The 18,175-nt window shown below is 42.1% G+C and overlaps 1 protein-coding gene across 2 annotated transcripts in view; it reads right to left on the reverse strand.

Moving 5' to 3' along the window:
- Positions 1 to 5,636: 5,636 nt before the first annotated feature.
- ALKAL1 (ALK and LTK ligand 1) overlaps positions 5,637 to 18,175 on the reverse strand; it is a 101,149-nt gene continuing 88,610 nt past the window's right edge. For both annotated transcript variants that reach the window (XM_066578983.1, XM_066578982.1), the window contains 4 exons: positions 17,850 to 17,894; positions 12,715 to 12,798; positions 8,610 to 8,686; positions 5,637 to 5,890 (listed from right to left, as the gene is read on the reverse strand). In XM_066578983.1, coding sequence (XP_066435080.1) covers positions 5,885 to 5,890; positions 8,610 to 8,686; positions 12,715 to 12,798; positions 17,850 to 17,894 — 212 coding nt within the window. In that variant the 3' untranslated portion in view covers positions 5,637 to 5,884. The remainder of the gene's footprint in view (positions 5,891 to 8,609; positions 8,687 to 12,714; positions 12,799 to 17,849; positions 17,895 to 18,175) is intronic.

Raw genomic sequence — 18,175 nt, forward strand, 5'->3', positions numbered from 1 at the left:
CCGCGTGGTACTCGTTACGAGTAACGAGCATCCCGAACACCCTAATATTCGCACGAATATCAAGCTCGGACGAGTACGTTCGCTCATCTCCAGTTGGTATATAAAATAAGAATGCTTGGTCTGGGTGAGAATGTGTTTAAGTGGGTAAGTAACTGGCTCAGTGATAAAAAGTAGATGGTGGTTGTTAATGGTACATACTCTGATTGTGTCACCGTTACTGGTGGGGTTCCACAGGGCGCAGTACTGGGTCCTATTCTTTTTAAAACATTTATTAATGATCTGGTAGAAGGATTGCACAGTAAAATATCAATATTTGCAGATAATACAAAACTATGTAAAGACGGATTTTGCTGAAAAGTGTCTGCATCTTATCATCCAGAGGCAGGGGCCTCTGATAGATCCAGAGACCCCTGACTGTTGCTTTAATGATCCAGTAGTGTGATGATCGATCATTGGGAGAATTCTGAAGCCATACATACCGCGGCTGTACAATCCTCCCTCTCCCTGCCCAATCCAAGCAGGACAGGAGCAGTACCCTCCAGCAGATAATGCTGAAGGTCAGGACTGTAAATTACTATCACTCACATCACCCAAAGGGTGCAGGTCTTCCTCTTCCCTACACTCAGTGGCAGGAAAGAAAAGATCAAAGGTCTTGCAGTAACAGTAGGTCCCTTGCTGATGTTATACCCATGTGACAAGGAAGCAGCCAGAGGGGGCATGTATTACTACAGTTTTATGTAGGGATTTAGTGCTAATAAAACCAATGTTTAGGATGCCTGCTGCAGGTATATGTGTGTGCATATGTGTGCATGCAGCAGAGCTATGTGTGTGTGTGTGTGTGTGCATGTATAACAATTGTATGTGTGCGTGTGCATGTAGCAGAGCTGTATGTATGTGCGTGAATGCTGAAGAGCTGCATATGCGTATGCAGCAGATTTGTTTATGCTGCAGAGCTATGCGTGTATGTTGCAGAGCTGAGTGTGTTATCTGCATGTACAATGTGCATGCAGCAATGCTGTGTATGTGTATAATAGTAATTTATGTTCTTCGCCATTGTTTGAATGGATAAACTATGTTTAATAGTAGCTGACTGTTAGGGCCCATTTACACGCAATGATTATCACTCAAAATTCATTCAAACAATGGCATATGAGCAATAATCGTTGTGTCTAAATGCTACCATCGTTCACTCTTAGGTTGAACAATGATTTTAAGGTGAGCTTAAAATCCATCATTCAGCCGGAGAGAGATAAGAGAGACCACATGCTGTGTTCTGCACGGGAGTCAGAGATTACACTGTATTCTGCCGACGGCCTGTGTGAGAACAATGCAACTGTGTGCAGAGCTCAGACCTCATGCTGTTCTCTGCAAACAGCTCCCAGAGCACCTTTTACAAAAAGAAGCTAATAAAGTGTTAATGGACATTAGTGTCCATATACTTTATGCAAAACGATAGCTGAAACTTTCAATCCTTTGAAAGATTGTCTTTGCATGTAAATAGGCCTTTAGCTATTAACCCTCTTTTCTATACTAGAACACCAAAATTAATGACGGTAGCCCTTCCACTTTGTTAGATTCGCAGAGGCTTTCAAATTAGTATGAAATATTTTTTCTGTTTTCTGCTGCATAAATCCGAGGTGCAGGTTATATTCCAAAGCACAGCAAATTAAATCCATATTTGGTGTGACTGTCCTTTGCCTTCACAACAGTATCAATCCTTCTATCGTGTTTCCCCGATAAGAAGACCTACCCCGATTTTTATTTGGGGGGTAGGGCTAAAATATAAACTTCCCCCTGAAAATAAGCCCTAGCTAGACTACATGAAGAAAAAAACAATACTCACCTAGTAGCCGGCGTGTGGGTCCCTCGCGCTGCTGCAGGCTGCTGTGTTCTCCTGAACACCAACGGCATTTCTAACTGTTAGTGGTGGCTTGAATGGCTGCGATTGGTTAATTGAGCGCCGGCTCTGATTCGCTGATGAACGCTCGATTAACCAATCAGAGCATTAGCTTGCTGGAGGTGGGGTATTCAAGCCAACGCTACCAAGAAGAAATGTTCTGTCAGCGTTCAGGAGAACACGGCAGCCTGCAGCAGCGACGGAGACCAATGCGAGGGACCCGAACGCCGGCTGCTAGGTGAGTGTTATAAGCCCCCTCCCCCGAAAATAAGACACTGTGCCTCTTTTTGGACAAAAATTAATATAAGACAGTGTCTTGTTTTTGGGGAAACGCGGTAGGTAAACTTGCACACAGTTTTTAAGGGAACTTAGCAGGGAGGTTGCTCTAAACTACTTGGAGAACTAACCACAGATCTTCTGTGAATATCGGCTTGCTCAAATCCTTCCCTCTCTTCATGCAATCCCAGACAGACTCGATGATGTTGAGATTAGGACTCTGTGGGTGGTCATATCATCACTTCCAGGACTGGTTGTTCTTCTTTACACTGAAGGTAGTTGTTAATGACATTGGTTTTATATTTAAAGTCGTGTCCTGCTGCAGAATAAATTTGGAGTCACTTAGACGTCTTCAGATTTTGAAATCCTTCTTACTTTGCAGCACTTTTTCCGTACTTGCGTTAAACTTTTACACAGTGCTGTAATTAATATATACATATATATTAGCCTGTGTACTTAGAAGTACTTGCAATTCAACCTCATTGGTAACAAAGTGGCTGCAACAACACATTCAGGGGCAATGGTTGTCTTGCAATATTGGGATTCAGGGTTCAAATCTAACCAAGGGCAACATTTGCATGGAGTTTTTTTTTCCCCCAGTGTTTGTGTGGGTCTCCTTTGGGTACTCTGTTCTAGTTTAAAAGAATAGGTAACTTCCTATGAAATTGGTCCTAATATGTGTATGTCTGAGGGTGCCTCTATAGTATATGCTATAGATTTTTGTCACAAACACAAACAAATCTCCGCTGACTGCATAGATAAAAAATATAAATTCAGATGATGACTCACGGAGCATATTCACTTAGAATTCTGACATACCTATGGACATCTTTTAGAGAGGGGGGACAATGTTTGTTTTTTTTCCCCATTAAATGTATGTATTTTGAACTGACAATCAATTATGCTATAGGGTTTGATTAAAAATATGCACTACTTCTATTCTGCAGCTCCTACTTATCACTGTGTATAGAAAACTGCAGTCTAAGTCTAAGGCCGAGGTCAGACAAACATGTTTTTTTTGTGCGCCCCTTACATGTGCTAGAAAAATGCACTGCTTGCGTAAGCGGAAAATGCATGACGGCAAATTTTCATATGCGATGCACATTAAAAGCAATAGGATGAAGGCAACTCCTGCAGTGATGATTTTCGGGGGTGAGGAGGGGCTTGAAATATAAGCCCTACCCCAAAAATCATCCCTAGCTGCATAAAAAAAAATCATAACTCACCTAGAAGTGCTGTCCGTCTCTTCTCTGTGGTGCCTGGCAGTCGACTGCTGTATTTCTTCTGTGCAGGGATTGAAAAATCCCCACCTCGTTAAAGCGCTGCCTCTGATTGGCTGAGCGCTGTGACCAATCAGAGGCAGCACTCAGCTGTTATTCAATGAATGGCTGAATGCTGCTTCTGATTGGTCACAGCACTGTTAATTAGAGGCAACACTTTCAGGAGGCGGGGATTTTTCAATCCCCGATCACCAGAAATGCAGAAGAATACTGCCAGAGATCACAGGGAAGAGCCGGACAGTGCTTCTAGGTGAGTTATGATTTTTATTTCTGTAGCTTCATATGATTTTCAGGGTAAGACCTATATTTTAAGGCCCATTTACACGCAAAGACAATCTTTCAAACAACATTGACAGTTTTAGCGATGGATTTGCGTAAACTGTTAATGTCCATAATCACAATGGTATAAAACCTTTACTAGCATTGACATCTACTAATGCAGATTTTGAGTAAGGCCGTTTTTTTAGCCAAAATTTTTTCTCTAGTAAGATTGGTTTCCTCTGATAACAGCGGCATGTGCCGGCCCACATAACGCTGCTGCTGAACCCACGTGATCTCCTGCTCGGCGTCTCCTCATCCTCTTCCTACTGCTAATCCAACACACCCTTCTCCATCATCGGTGACAGGTAATACACTAGTACAGTACAGCACTGTACAATTGTACTCCAATGTAATAGCACAGAGAACACAGTGATAACGTTGAGGACAGATAATTATTTCATCCGCAGTCCTATGTAACAGCACAGTGATAACGCTGAGAACAGATGATGTAGTAAATGTGACCTGCAGTCCTATGTAACACCACAAATAACACACAGTAACATGTGTGAAGAATCCCCGCCTTCTGGAAGCACTGGCTGTGATTGGCTAAGCGTCAGCCAATCACAGCCAGAGCTTTCAGGAGGCGGGAGTTTTCAATCCCCGTCCAGAAGATGATGAAGAGAAACAGTGCCGGGGACCGAGAAGAAGCTGCACCGAGAAGAAGAAGCCAATCACAGCCAGAGCTTTCAGGAGGCGGGAGTTTTCAATCCCCGTCCAGAAGATGATGAAGAGAAACAGTGTCGGGGACCGAGAAGAAGCTGCACAGGTGCTCCGGACAGCGTGGGAGAGGTGATGTATACTTATTTTTTTCTTCAGCTACAGCTTATTTTCAGGGTAGGGCTTATATTTTAACGCGCCCCCCCTGAAAATCCTCACATGTGGTGCTACAAAGTCGCACAACTTTGTAGCACCACATGTGACTTTGTAGCACCACATGTGACTTTGTAGCGGTACAAAGTCGCTGTATCACTGCGAGAAACCACAGCAATATCGCACGGTCCAGCGATGTGATATCGCTGTGAGTTTTTCACAGCAATGCCATGTCGCTCGTGTGAACGAGGCCTTATATTCATTTATTACTGTTATTGTTTTTGGTATTAAAGACCATATTTGTTCTCCATTAAGTGTAGTTTGGTGTGCTTTTTGGAATGTCTAGAACGAATTAATTGGATTTACATTGGTTCCTATGGAAATAATTACCTTGAGTAGCAACGGTTTCAGGTAAAGCCGATTGCTTTCGGACAGATTACCAACGTTAGTAGAGGTCAGACTGTATATTCACAGTTGATCAATCTGCCCAGTTGTACATTGCAGATCTGTTTGCTTTGTAACATTCTTTCTTAATTAAAAAAAAAAAAAAGATTGTTTAAAAAAAAGTATTATACCATGCCTGTCTTTCTAGATGTTCTCAATCCTCAAAAGTAAATTGCACGTTCATTCGTATGACCATCTAGGAATGAAAGGAATTTTATAATCCATTGCCTATTAAGGTCCCATGAATTAGTCACTATTTAATCACTGATTGAAATAGAATTTGCAAAGTAAAACAACTAGACACTTGTACACAGTTTCAGTGTAAACTGCATTGCAGCTTCCAGTCATATACTATAACTTTATTTTCAGATGTTCCATATTTACTAATACATTGTGTGATTAATCTGATGTGCAATATTCTGCAAAAGATTTATTTAACATTATCAGTTCTCCTTTAAAGCTTAGCCACATACTATATATATATAATTTTTTTTTTTTTTCCTTCAAGGTAGTGCAAATAAAAAAAAAATATTTGAGCCTGAGCAACATATTCAATAACAATGGAAAATGTTAAATAGCAAATACAAAAAAAAAGAAAAACAGACTCTGCAAGTGGTTATAATATATATTTAGTATATCATTAGTAAATATTATATACAAAGTATTTAAATAAATAGGTAAATTTCTTTTCGGCCCTGGGCAGTGTGATAAAAAAACATTTTATTCACATGACTATGGAATGTTCAAATGAAAGAAACAGATGCTTTTAATGAGAAAACAGTAACTCAGATCATCATGGTATAGACGTCCGATTTCAAGGCACATTCTTGGCAAATCAGAGTTCTGTTTTAGTAGGTCAGATCTACAATGAAAAAAAAATACAGTTGAGTACATCACAATAAGTAATAAATAAAGGTATTATGTGTCAGGTATTTTTTCTTACTTTTTTTAATTTCGAAATTTTTAGAAATGGACTAGAATACAAAAGGAACATTTTTTTGCATACATTGGGACAGATTTACTAACGTGATTGTGTGAAGACCTTTAAAATGCTGTAAAATGTAGTGCACAATATCACATCAGATTTAGACCTAGTTATGAAATATTATGCCATTACTCTCTCTTTCCTGAGTAAACATACTTTAAAGAAGCACTGAGGTGAAAACATTTACCTCTCCCCCCCCCCCCCCCCATCTGATTTCCTGTCACACTCTGAATGGCTCCTTTGTATATTGCAGTGACTTTCATGTGGGGCAGCCTCCTGTCTGATACTTATCAGACACCATATTGATTTTTTATCTCTCCCTGCTATCTATAACTTTATTCTGTGCTATCAATCCCATGATACATAAGCACAGCATCACATGACTAGCTAGTATACATGCTGTATACAAATTGAACTAGAATTAATGTTACACTCAATTTAGAGTCACCTTGCAATGCAAATGGAATTTCATCTTTGCATCTATGTTGCCTACTTATGATTTTATTACATTAGATCAGGGGTGTCAAACTCATTTTCACCGAGGGCCACATCGGGCTTATGGTGACCTTCAAAGGGCCGATGGTAAGACAGTATAGTGAGGGCTCGTTCACACCAGCGTATTTGCGTACATAATATGCAGTGAATAGAAGCCATTGGTTTCAGTGATTTCATTCACATGATGTATATTGTCACACAGCAGGACCTATTTTGTTGCGTACTACGCACCACGATAGGCCATTGAAGTGAATGGGCCGCGCAGGAAACCGATGTATTCACTGCATATTAGCGCACCATCTCAGTGGGCCCGTCTGCGTTCTTTTCTGCATGCCCAAATACGTAGGTATAAGCGATTTTCGATTGCGCAAATATGTAGCGCATTTGTGCGACCGAAATGCAATTACGTCCGTGTGAACGAACCCTAATAGTGACCCCTATAGTGGTCGCAGTAGTCATAGTGACCCCTATAGTGGTCGCAGTGATAAGTGACCCCTATAGTGGTTGCAGTAGTCATAGTGACCCCTATAGTGGTCGCAGTAGTCATAGTGACCCCTATAGTGGTCGCAGTGATAAGTGACCCCTATAGTGGTTGCAGTAGTCATAGTGACCCCTATAGTGGTCGCAGTGATAAGTGACCCCTATAGTGGTCGCAGTAGTCATAGTGACCCCTATAGTAGTTGCAGTAGTCATAGTGACCCCTATAGTGGTCGCAGTAGTCATAGTGACCCCTATAGTGGTCGCAGTGATAAGTGACCCCTATAGTGGTTGCAGTAGTAATAGTGACCCCTATAGTGGCCCCAGTAGTAATAGTGACCCCTACAGTGGTCACAGTAGTCATAGTGACTCTCATAGTGGCCCCAGTAAAAATATTGACCCCCACAGTGGCCCCAGTAGTAACAGGGTACCCCACAGTGGCCCCAGTAGTAATAGCGACCCCCACAGTAATATTAACCTCCTCCCAGCAGCAATATAACCTCCCCACCCACCAGCAATATTAACCCCTTCCCCCCGCACCAATATTAACTCCCTACCAGCAACAGTATTAACTCCCACCCACCCAGCAGCAATATTAACCCCCACCAGCAATATTACCACCCCACCCCCACAGCAATATTAACCCTCTCCCAGCAGCAATATTAACCCCCCCCCCCCCCCGTCCCCTTCCCAACCCGGCAGCAATATTAACCCCCTGCCAGCAACAATATTATTCCCCCACACCCAGCAACAATATTAACCCTCCCAGCAATATTAACCCCTCCCCCCCGCAGAAATATTAACCCCCACCCAGCAGCAATATTAACCCCCACCCCCGCCAGCAATATTACCACCCCACCCCCACAGCAATATTAACCCCCTCCCAGCAGCAAAATACCCCCCCCCCCCCCAACACACCAGCAATATTAACCCTCTCACCCCCGGCAGCAATCAGCAATATTAACCTCCTCCCAGCAACAACAATATTAACCCCCCACCCCCAGCAGCAATACTGACTTCCCCCTTCCCCAGCCATATGCTTACCTCCTCCTTGCTGTCAGCGCCGCTCCTCCTCGGATCGTGCTGAGCCCGGGTGGCATATTATCTTTTTCCACAAGACTTCTGCACTATTGAGCAATTCCAGCAACCTGATTGGTTGCTTGGTGAATCAGCGAACCCAAAGAACCAATCACTGTGAATCAGCCAACCCAGACAACCAATCACGTTGCTGGAATTACTCAATAGTGCAAAAGTCTTGTGGAAAAAGTTCCTATGCGCCCAGGTGCACAGTGTGCAGCACGGCACGCTTCCTCCCTGAGTCCTCTCCTGCGGAACTGAAGAGCAGGGGACTGGGGAGAAGGATTCTGATGTCAGAGTGTGCGCTAGGATCAGCGCTGTCAGTGTGATTACAAGTGGGGAGCTGGGGCACCGCAGCTGGTAATCACTACAGTGGTGAGCGGCCGTCGGCATGCCGCGGGCCACATAACATGAGGCAGCGGGCCGGATTCGGCCCGCGGGCCTTGTGTTTGACACATGTGCATTAGATCTTAGGTCCAGTTAAGTGTATCATAATGTCATATCATATCATAGTACACACACAAAAAAACAATGCACATGTACTTACAACATCAAATGTTCTAGGTTGAGAGCATAACCGGCTCTTAGCCAACTGTGTTAGCAGCCTTGCACATCTCCTGAAATCTGTATAAAGAAAAAAAAACATAAATACATATATAAATATATATGAAACAACATTTTCAAAACAGTAACTATAAAACCATAACTATAGGAAATTTGTCCAAATTTGAGATTGATATGGGATTGCAACTGTTAGGTTGATTAACAACTGGTTGGGTTATCGTACTTAAAGAGTGGTCATAAATGGCTGCACATCCAAGCGGAAAAAAGTATCAAGTGGGGTACCACATGCCTCTGTCCTAGGCCCAGTGTTGGTCAACATTTTTATAAATGATCTGGAGGAGGGAATTAATAGGAAACTGGTCAAATTTGCCAACGACACAAAGTTAGGAGGGATAGCTAACACTAGGGAAGAGAGAGTATTCAAAAAGATCTAGAAAAGCTGGAACAGTGGGCGGCGACTAACAGAATGGTATTTAACAAGGAGAAATGCAAAGTCCTACATCTGGGCAAGAAAAATGACAATAGCACATACATAATGGGAGGAATTGGGCTAAGCAGCACATGTGAAAAAGACTTGGGTATACTAATAGATCACAGTCAACAATGTGATGCAGCAGCCAAAAAGTCAAACACAATTCTGGGATGTATTAAGAGAAGCATAGAGTCTGGATCACGTGAGGTCATTATCCCCCTCTATTAATCCAGCAGGCTCGCCATTAACCTTGCTTAATAAAAAGTATAACAAATGTGATTGCGTAGCTATTCTGCAATCACTGTTACATACTGCGTGCTGACTGAACACTATAAGGGTAGCTTTATGTAACATATAGGGTATGTTTTCACGTGGCGTAAATGCTGTGGATCATCCACCAGTAAGTTGTAATTAATGAACTGTGTTTTTACAGGTCATTGGTTAGGCTAAATAAAATAATCAAATCATAAAACAAAAACACATGTTTAGCATCGCTGTGTCTGTAAAAGTAAGATCTATCAAAGTAATGCATTATCTACCCCACATGGTGAACTTCGTCTGAAGAAAAAATTAAGGATGCCAGAAATGCGCTTTTTTGGTCATTCTGTCTCCAGGTAAAAATGCAAAAAAAAGTGATCAAAAGTTGTATGTATTCAAAAATTAGTACTAACACAAACTACAGGACGTTCTGCAGAAGATGGTGGCAGAAAATAATTTTTAAAAAATTGAATGTCTTTGAAAAAAATAAAAGTAGTACAGCAAAAAAAACAACATAAGTTTGGTATCGTAGTAATCATAATGACCCATAGAATAATGTTATTGTGTCATTTTTGTTGCAGTTTGTGCACCGTAGAAACAAGACGCACCAATAGATGGCAGAATTTCATTTTTTCTTCATTTTAACCCCACTTAGAACTTTTTACGTACATTATATGGTACATTAAAGGGGTTGTCTCGAGGAAGCAGTGAATTTTTTTTTTTTGCCCAGCCCCCCTAATTAAGCATACATTACTAAGCCCCCCTGTAAATGACTTTTCTAGCTGGTTTGTACTTACAGTTCCAGCGTTTCAGCAACTTATAAAAATTTTCCCAAGATGGCCGCCGGCTTTTTTCCCGTCGCTTGCTGTAGCCCAACGTGTGCGCTCCCGAGACGCTACCAGCTGTGTCTCCCTGACAACCAGACGCCCCGCAGCCGCCGACCGGACCCCAGGATTGAACGCGGCCAACCACGGCACACAGTCACCCACCGCCAGGCAGCAGGTAACCGGCGCTAGACCCCTGACAACAGACGAAGGCCCCCCTGGCCCAGCGGCAGCCCCGCCAGCCCAGCGGCAGCCCTCCAGCCCAGCGGCAGCCCCCCCGGCCCAGCGGCAGCCCCCCAGGGCCCATCGGCAGCCCCCCCCAGCCCAGCGGCAGCCCCCCCGGCCCAGCGGCAGCCCCCCCGGCCCAGCGGCAGACCCCCATCACTTACCAGGGCGGCAGGACGGCGGAACAGCTGGGCGGCTTCTCGGGGCGGCTGGGCGGCTCCAGTTTCTGCACCTTCCTCTAACAGAGGATGGTAGCAGAATGGCCGCTCCAGCGTGCTCCCGAGAAGTGACAGCTCGTCTGCGCATGCGCAGAAGAGCTGTAGCGGCTAGCAGGCTGAAGCGGCTCGTGCTGAGAGCAGAAGACCGGACTGCGCAAGCGCGTCTAAAAAAGCAAGCCGCCAGCGAATTTAGACGGAACCATGGAGACGAGGACGCTAGCAACGGAGCAGGTAAGTGAATAACTTCTGTATGGCTCATAATTAATGCACTATGTACATTACAAAGTGCATTAATATGGCCATACAGAAGTGTATAACCCGACTTGATTTCGCGAGACAACCCCTTTAAATAGCACCATTGAAAAATACAACTTGTCCCGCCAAAAACGATCCCTCATGCAGCAATGTCGATGGATAAATAAAGGAGTTACGATTTCTTCAAACGAAACAAATACTTGGTCACAAAGGGGTTAAGTAACTTGAAAATGAGATGCGCTGCTATTATTCAGTTTTACCGGTGTAATTAGCATGTTTTAATTTCACAGAAACATATTAATTACTTTCTGTTACAAAATTTATTTTTTTTTTACATAGTGTAATCATTCAAAAAATTGTTCAAACAAGCGAAAATGAACGACAATCGTTTTGTCTAAATGCAAGCCAATGACTAAACAACAAATGAGACTCGTTCGCTTTTCTTTCATCGTTCATTTTATACAAGCTGTAGGCCTGTGCTACAGAAGATGGCCTGTAGGGGGCAACAGATAATCTATCTGGGGCCTGAAGCAAGAGGGAAAACCCCCACAGGTGTGGTCAGTGGTATAAAAAGGATGGTTCCTGCTGAAGTGAAAGAGAGTGTGTGGCTGAGAGAGCCAAGAGACACAGCTCACTGGGACTGGGGCTGCCAGGCCCAGTGCGTGGCTGAGAGAGCCAAGAGACACAGCTCAGTGGAGCTGGGGCTGCCAGGCCCAGTGTGTGGCTGAGAAGGCCAGAGGTGGACAGGGAGACGCCCCTCGCCTCAACACCTAGGAGAGGTGTGTGTTTGGGAGATCCAGGCTGCAGTGATTCCCTTTGTGAGCGGAGAGGCGCTGTGGACAAGGCGCAGCAAGAGGTAGCAGGATTCCTGGGGAACGCCTGCCTTGGACTAGAGTCTGAAGAGACTGAAGGCACTAAAGACTGAGGACCAGCTGCGCCCTGGATACCCACATGTCTGTGCAGAACCTATGGACTTGTATTGCTGCCTCAGCGGAGGATGTACTTGCTTTGCCTACGGACTGTAAATGGTTAAAGCTATCAGAGACTTTGTTGTTTCAAGTATTGATTATATTACCCCTGAAGACCCAGTCATCTTTGTGTTGGTTAAAGTTTACGTGAATAAATAAAAGAAAAGAAGGAAAGTGACCGTTTGGCGTGATATTTAACCCCCGTGTTGTCACAAAGCATAAAAATCATTGTTGGCTTATTGCAGAGAAAGCAAGTCGCCAGCAGCACAAATTGTATATCCCTCCAGGGGTTGGGCATCGATTATGCAGTAGCCAAAGAGACAGATGATTGAATCCTGATCACCAAAAATACATGCAGCAATAAGAAAGACTTCGGCAGCATCCAGGGTGCAAATTGATATCCAAAGTTTTATTCCCCCATCACAGTGATGGGGGAATAAAACTTTGGATATCAATTTGCACCCTGGATGCTGCCAAAGTCTTTCTTATTGTTGTCTTATTGTTTGTTCTAAACAGCAATCATTCAGTCCCTCTTATTCGCTTACAGAGGAGATGAATGATTCTGACCGATTCTCATTTGAACAAACCAACGATGCATTTGCCTGCCTAAAAAGACTGCATAAGTACAAACGTCTTGGCGGTGACGTCATTCGCTCATTCAAACGAGAACCTTATCTGCATTATCCATAGAGAATCTGAGTCTCCAATCCACTTGCTGCCTCGTGTCTAGGCTGTGGCCCCAGATGTGAATGGCACTTACAATGCACAATGGATGTCCTTGTTACAGTTTTGTAGTGATTACTAGTCATCTAAAGTACAATTCATTTGTTAGACTGTACATTTAGTTAATATTAGTCCATCTACTTACTAGCTGGTGTTGAACAGTCTTGTGTGTTGTGATAGAGTCGATTGAATTGCTTGCTGCATTCCGCTGAGACTACTACTGGACCTGCTGTAATGAAAACACATTTAAACAACTATTAATTAAAAGTTTGGATGGTTTGCTATTATGGCATTGCTATGGTTACAACTAAGCTTTGATCAGGAGCTGGAACAACAATCATAGGGCCAACATAGCAAAACTCAGAAGGCACCCCACTTGCCCACTAAATGTACAAAACCTTTATTAAAGCTTATGTCTGCCAACATTCCCTACTGATTAATTCCATATCTATATAGTAAAGCTCTGTTTTCTAAATTGCTTAAAGGGACCCTGTCAGCTTCAAAATGTTGTACAATCAATGAGAAGCATATTATAGAGCAGGAGGAGCTAATTAGACTGATATATAGCTCTCTGGGAAAACGTTCAGTAGTGTTGTATATATTATTTATATTAATGAAATTCCTGCTCACTCTATACACACGAGGTTCTATTTAGTGATTGACAGCTATCTCCATGTTATTGTGCATACAGAGGTAACTTTCCATCACTTGTAGGACTGCAAATTGGACTCCTAACACACATTGTGTTGAACATGGAGTCTAATCTGCAAGCAGCATTTAAGGGAAGCTAAGAGGGTTGAAATATACTTATTACATTTTTGTGGAAAATATTCAGTATTAATTGCATTTTATTGATTGCATATTCCAGCTCATCATATACTTAGGTGTCCAGTGATGGAAAGTTATCTCTGTATGCACACTAAAGTAGAGACAGCAGTCAATCACTAAATAGGACCTCCCACTAAACTCCTAGGTATAGAATGAGCTGGGATTTCAGACAATAAAATGCAATTATTACTGAATCTTTTCCTAGAAAACTATATATCAATCTTCTCAGTTCCTGCTCTATAAGATGCCGCTTGCAGATTAGACACCATGTTTAATGTGATAGAAGCAATCAGTAGGAGGAGCTACTGTACCTTAAGCTGGTATTGACCACAGATTTAGCTAAACAATGCATAGTTAGTGTGCTATTGACAGGAGTTACAGTAAAGGTCCATTTACATGCCAAGATGATCTGTCAAACAACTGAAAAATTGAAAGATTTTGCAATCTATTTGCATTAAGTGTTAATGGCCATTAATAGCCATTAACACTTTTTTTCATCTTCATCTGCATGTAAAGGGCATCCACTAGCTGTTTGCAGAGCCCAGCATGTGATTAATCACACACCCAGCCGTGAACACAGCTGCATTATTCTCTTTGTGGCTGACAGCAGATTACAATGTTATCTGCCGCCTCACGTCGAGATAACAGCATACGGTCTAGTGAGAGATACTTTATCTCTCACTAGCTGAACGATGGATTTTAAGTTCACTTTAAAATCATTGTTCAAGTGAAAAGTGCCTGATGCCCGCGTTTACATGTAACGATTATCAGTCATTTTAAGTTGTTTGAACGTATTTTAGGCGATAATCATTACGTGTAAATGGGTCTTTAGCCACAATGATAGTATAACTTTATTACTTTTGACAACATTCATTTGTTTGGTGACACCCATTGGTTTTAGTATTCCCATTTTTAAATGCTATATTACGTCCCTTCACAAAAATAATCTTGAACTTCTTTCACTTCCTTAAAAATGTATGGCGTGTTAGAAGTCCCCATTTTGTAATTAATGTGGTGCCTGAATCATAGGAATGTATGAACTGTCATTTCATTCTTTGTGCATACTGATAAATTCATTTGAGAGAAAGAAATAACGAAAACATGGCAATTTGAAAAATGAAAACATACTTCTATGTTACCCATGCATAGTAATTTGGAAGTGCTGAAAGAACATAAAAATGCAGTTCACACGGCTTCACGTGTACATAGTCATGTCTGATGGGATTCTAATACTTTCCAGTGCTGTTGTCTAGGTTTCAATCCCCAGATCACACACAGAGAGACGTTTACGGTATCATTATTCTTTGTAAACTACGTGCTACTAGCATAATATACAGGCAAATGGCTTTTCCAGAAGTTTATTTCTCTCATATGCATCATCAATATAAGATTGCATCTGTACCTTCATAAACATCCCAATTCAAGTGTTCATTGGCGTTCATTCTTGCTAAGAAGCAGCCATATTTTTTCAACGATTAAAGGGGTTTTCCGGGCACAAAATGAAAACTATGAAAATGCTAAAATCTAGGAGGTACAGCTAAGTAGCAGCAACCTGTACCTTTTAGCTGCCCCTCTGGACCCTCTTCTCCCTCCCGTCAGCCGCTGATCTGCCATTATATTTACATGCATTACTTCTATAGTAAATACAACAACAGACTATTACCTACAACTTCCAGCATGCATAGAGCTCATCTACCGGCCAGCACTGTAGCTCCACCCCTAGCTCACAGGTCCTACAATTTACTGGTACCAACCTCCTTCCCACTAAACCAGAGAAAGCTGTTGAAGCAGACAGCCCCTCCAGCACTCTGAACTGCAGATGGGTAATACAGCGCAGTACTTCCTCCCCTGTCCTCACATCATGCACTGCACACAGGAAGTTGGAGGCTATGGGCGGGGGGGAGGAGCAAATGCAGACAAGATGTTAGAGGAAGTGGAGATATTTTTCAGGGAGAGGGTCGTGTGATATAGATAATGAAGATATTAGCTAGACCAGGTACAGTGAGCCTATTACAACATGACTTATTGTGATGATGTACATTAGATTTTAAAATGCTAATCTGTGCCTGGAATACCCCTTTAAACATCTTGACAACAGGTTCCCAATCATACATTACAGTTATTCTTTTAGCAGGGAAAGTTGGGGCAAATTGAGAAAATCGAAAGAGCATAAATACAAATCCAGATGGATAAGACTTGAAGCCCAGACACAAATAGAGTCCTAACTCCATGTGCTGCTATATGGTGCCTCTTTATGGAATCTTATTCTAGAGATAGTCTCTTTTAGAAGCCCTACTTCTAGAAGACAAAATCTCTGTTGTACAGTGTCCAACGGTATGATGGCATAACTCTATATTGTACATGAGGCCTTATAAAGCTATTCATTAAAGGGGTTGTGCCAAGTTATAAAGTTATTCTTTATCTACAGGATAGGCGATAACTTTATGATTGGTGGGGGTGATTCCAAGAATGGGTGTCTGGTCGGTCCCTGAGTTAATGGAGTGGAGGTTGTGCAGTTGCGCCACCACTCCATTCACTTCAATTACAGCACCAGAGTTTACAGAGTTCAAGTGCTTTGCAAATCACCGGCGCTGTCATGGAGGTGAATGCGGCAGCAGCACTCCTGCGTTCCATTTACTCGGGGACCAATGAGGACCCCCATTCTCGGGATCATGGAAGTCCCAGAGGTTGGATCTCCATGATCATAAAGTAACCCCTTTAAGACTCAAACAATCACGTGTACTATAGCTTAGAGAGTCATCATAATGCATGAAGAATTTATCCCAAAGAGTTTAATGACAAGTTCAGCTCTTTTACTTCTGTATATGCAAATGCGGGGAGGGCCACGTAAAAGTAGCCGCGGCTCCATACTCTTATGAAAATTGTCCTAAAGGAAATCTGTCTCTATTGCTCATAGCAACCAATCACAACGCAGCTTTCATTTTACCTCAGAGGTATAAGAAATGAAAGCTCCGCTGTGATTTTTTCCTATGGGCCATAGAGACAGATTTTCTTTTAGACAGTTTTCATAAGACTCTGGTGGCAGGCTACTTTTCCATGGCCCACCCTGTAAAATATACAATGTTGAAAATAAAAGCTCATTTAACTGTAATGACTGCTTTCCACCTTGATAAAAGTTTAATTCAGGAAGAACAGAATTTACTGCAAATGAAGATGAGAGACCAGATATTTCATCCTAGGCCTACCCAATGTATAACATGTTTGGTCCTGTGTTAGCCAGTAAAGCAAAATGTGATTGTTCTCAGCAATAGAAACCAAGTAATCTTGTAGATATGATACCTTTAATTCCAACAAAAGTTTATAATGTTATAGCAAGCTAGCAAGCTTTCAAACCTATTTAGGGTTCTTCCTCAGGCATATATATATATATATATATATATATATATATATATATATATATATATATATATATGTATATTTATATATATATATGTATGTATATTTATATGTATATTTATATACTCGATTATAAGCCTAGCTATACTCGAGTATATACTAGGTAAAAAAAACCTCAATATTCACCTTCCAGCTGGCGTCTGTGTCCGCGGCGCGATGGTCTCCCCGGCGGTGCGGCAAGCTGCTTGAGAATTCTCCCCGCTGTCATCTCCCTGCTCGCCTTTGAATTCCCCCGCCATCAGCGCTGTGTAAGTAAATGCTGTGATTAGATCGAGCGCCAATCACAGCCATTCAGTGATGTCATTCACTAAATAACTGTGAATGATTGAGAACCAGCTGTGACTGGCTGGCGCTCGATCCAATCACAGTGCTTACTTACACAACGGCGGGGGAATTCAAAGCCGAGCAGGAAGATGACTGCGGCGAGAATTCTCAAGCAGCTTGCCGCACCGCCGGGGAGACCATCGCGCCGGGGAAACAGACGTAGGCTGGGAGGTGAATATTGCAGGGTTTTTTGTTTTTTTTTACCTCACTCGAGTATAAGCCGAGGGGGGCTCTTTCAGCATAAATAAATGTGCTGAAAAGCTCGGCTTATACTTGAGTATATACGGTATATGTATATATATATATATATATATATATTTATGAACAACCAACTCCTTTCAGGAATGCACCTTGCATGACATTGATAACTAGGCTCTGTCAGTGCATGCCGGGTATATTTCTACAGGTATTCCTGGGTTATTGTGAGGCCAGAGTCACTTTCCATACTCTGCAATTTCTTTGTTAATATAAGTAAATGGATACTCTAACCTTTTTTAAATGTTTAATATTTTTTGCACAAAATATTAAAAAAAGTTGTTCCATCTCTAAATGAAGATGAGCTGGTGATGAATGAAGCGTGAAGTGTTCGGGAATGCTAATTCTAAGCAATCATCAGATATCACCGCAAAAGAACATTTCCCCTGCAGTAGCTATTGCAGGACAAGTGTGGTATTACAAGCAGCCCTCTGTGCACCTTGCAGCAGCCCTTACCTGTAAAATGATTTATGAACTTTTCTTTCATGTTGGAAAATATTTCTGAAAAAAAACCATAAAACATATATTAATACTGATTGATCTCAATGGTAAAAAAAAATATAAGATTGGATGCACTGTATGTATTTACTTGATTTGAATCCCTTTAAGAATGGAGACAGTTTAGGCCTTAAAGGGATTACCTGACAACTAAATTAAAAACTCAGTTACTGCTGAGAAACTAATAAACACACTTTTCTGACTGTTGCATCCGTCGAGGCTGTGACCTCTATCTGTCTAGCCACATCATAGCTGAAGCCAATCCCAAGTCTCAGTGGTACCAA

This window comes from Eleutherodactylus coqui, chromosome 9 (genome assembly GCF_035609145.1).
Source record: "Eleutherodactylus coqui strain aEleCoq1 chromosome 9, aEleCoq1.hap1, whole genome shotgun sequence".
In the NCBI taxonomy this organism is placed as follows: Eukaryota; Metazoa; Chordata; class Amphibia; order Anura; family Eleutherodactylidae; genus Eleutherodactylus; species Eleutherodactylus coqui.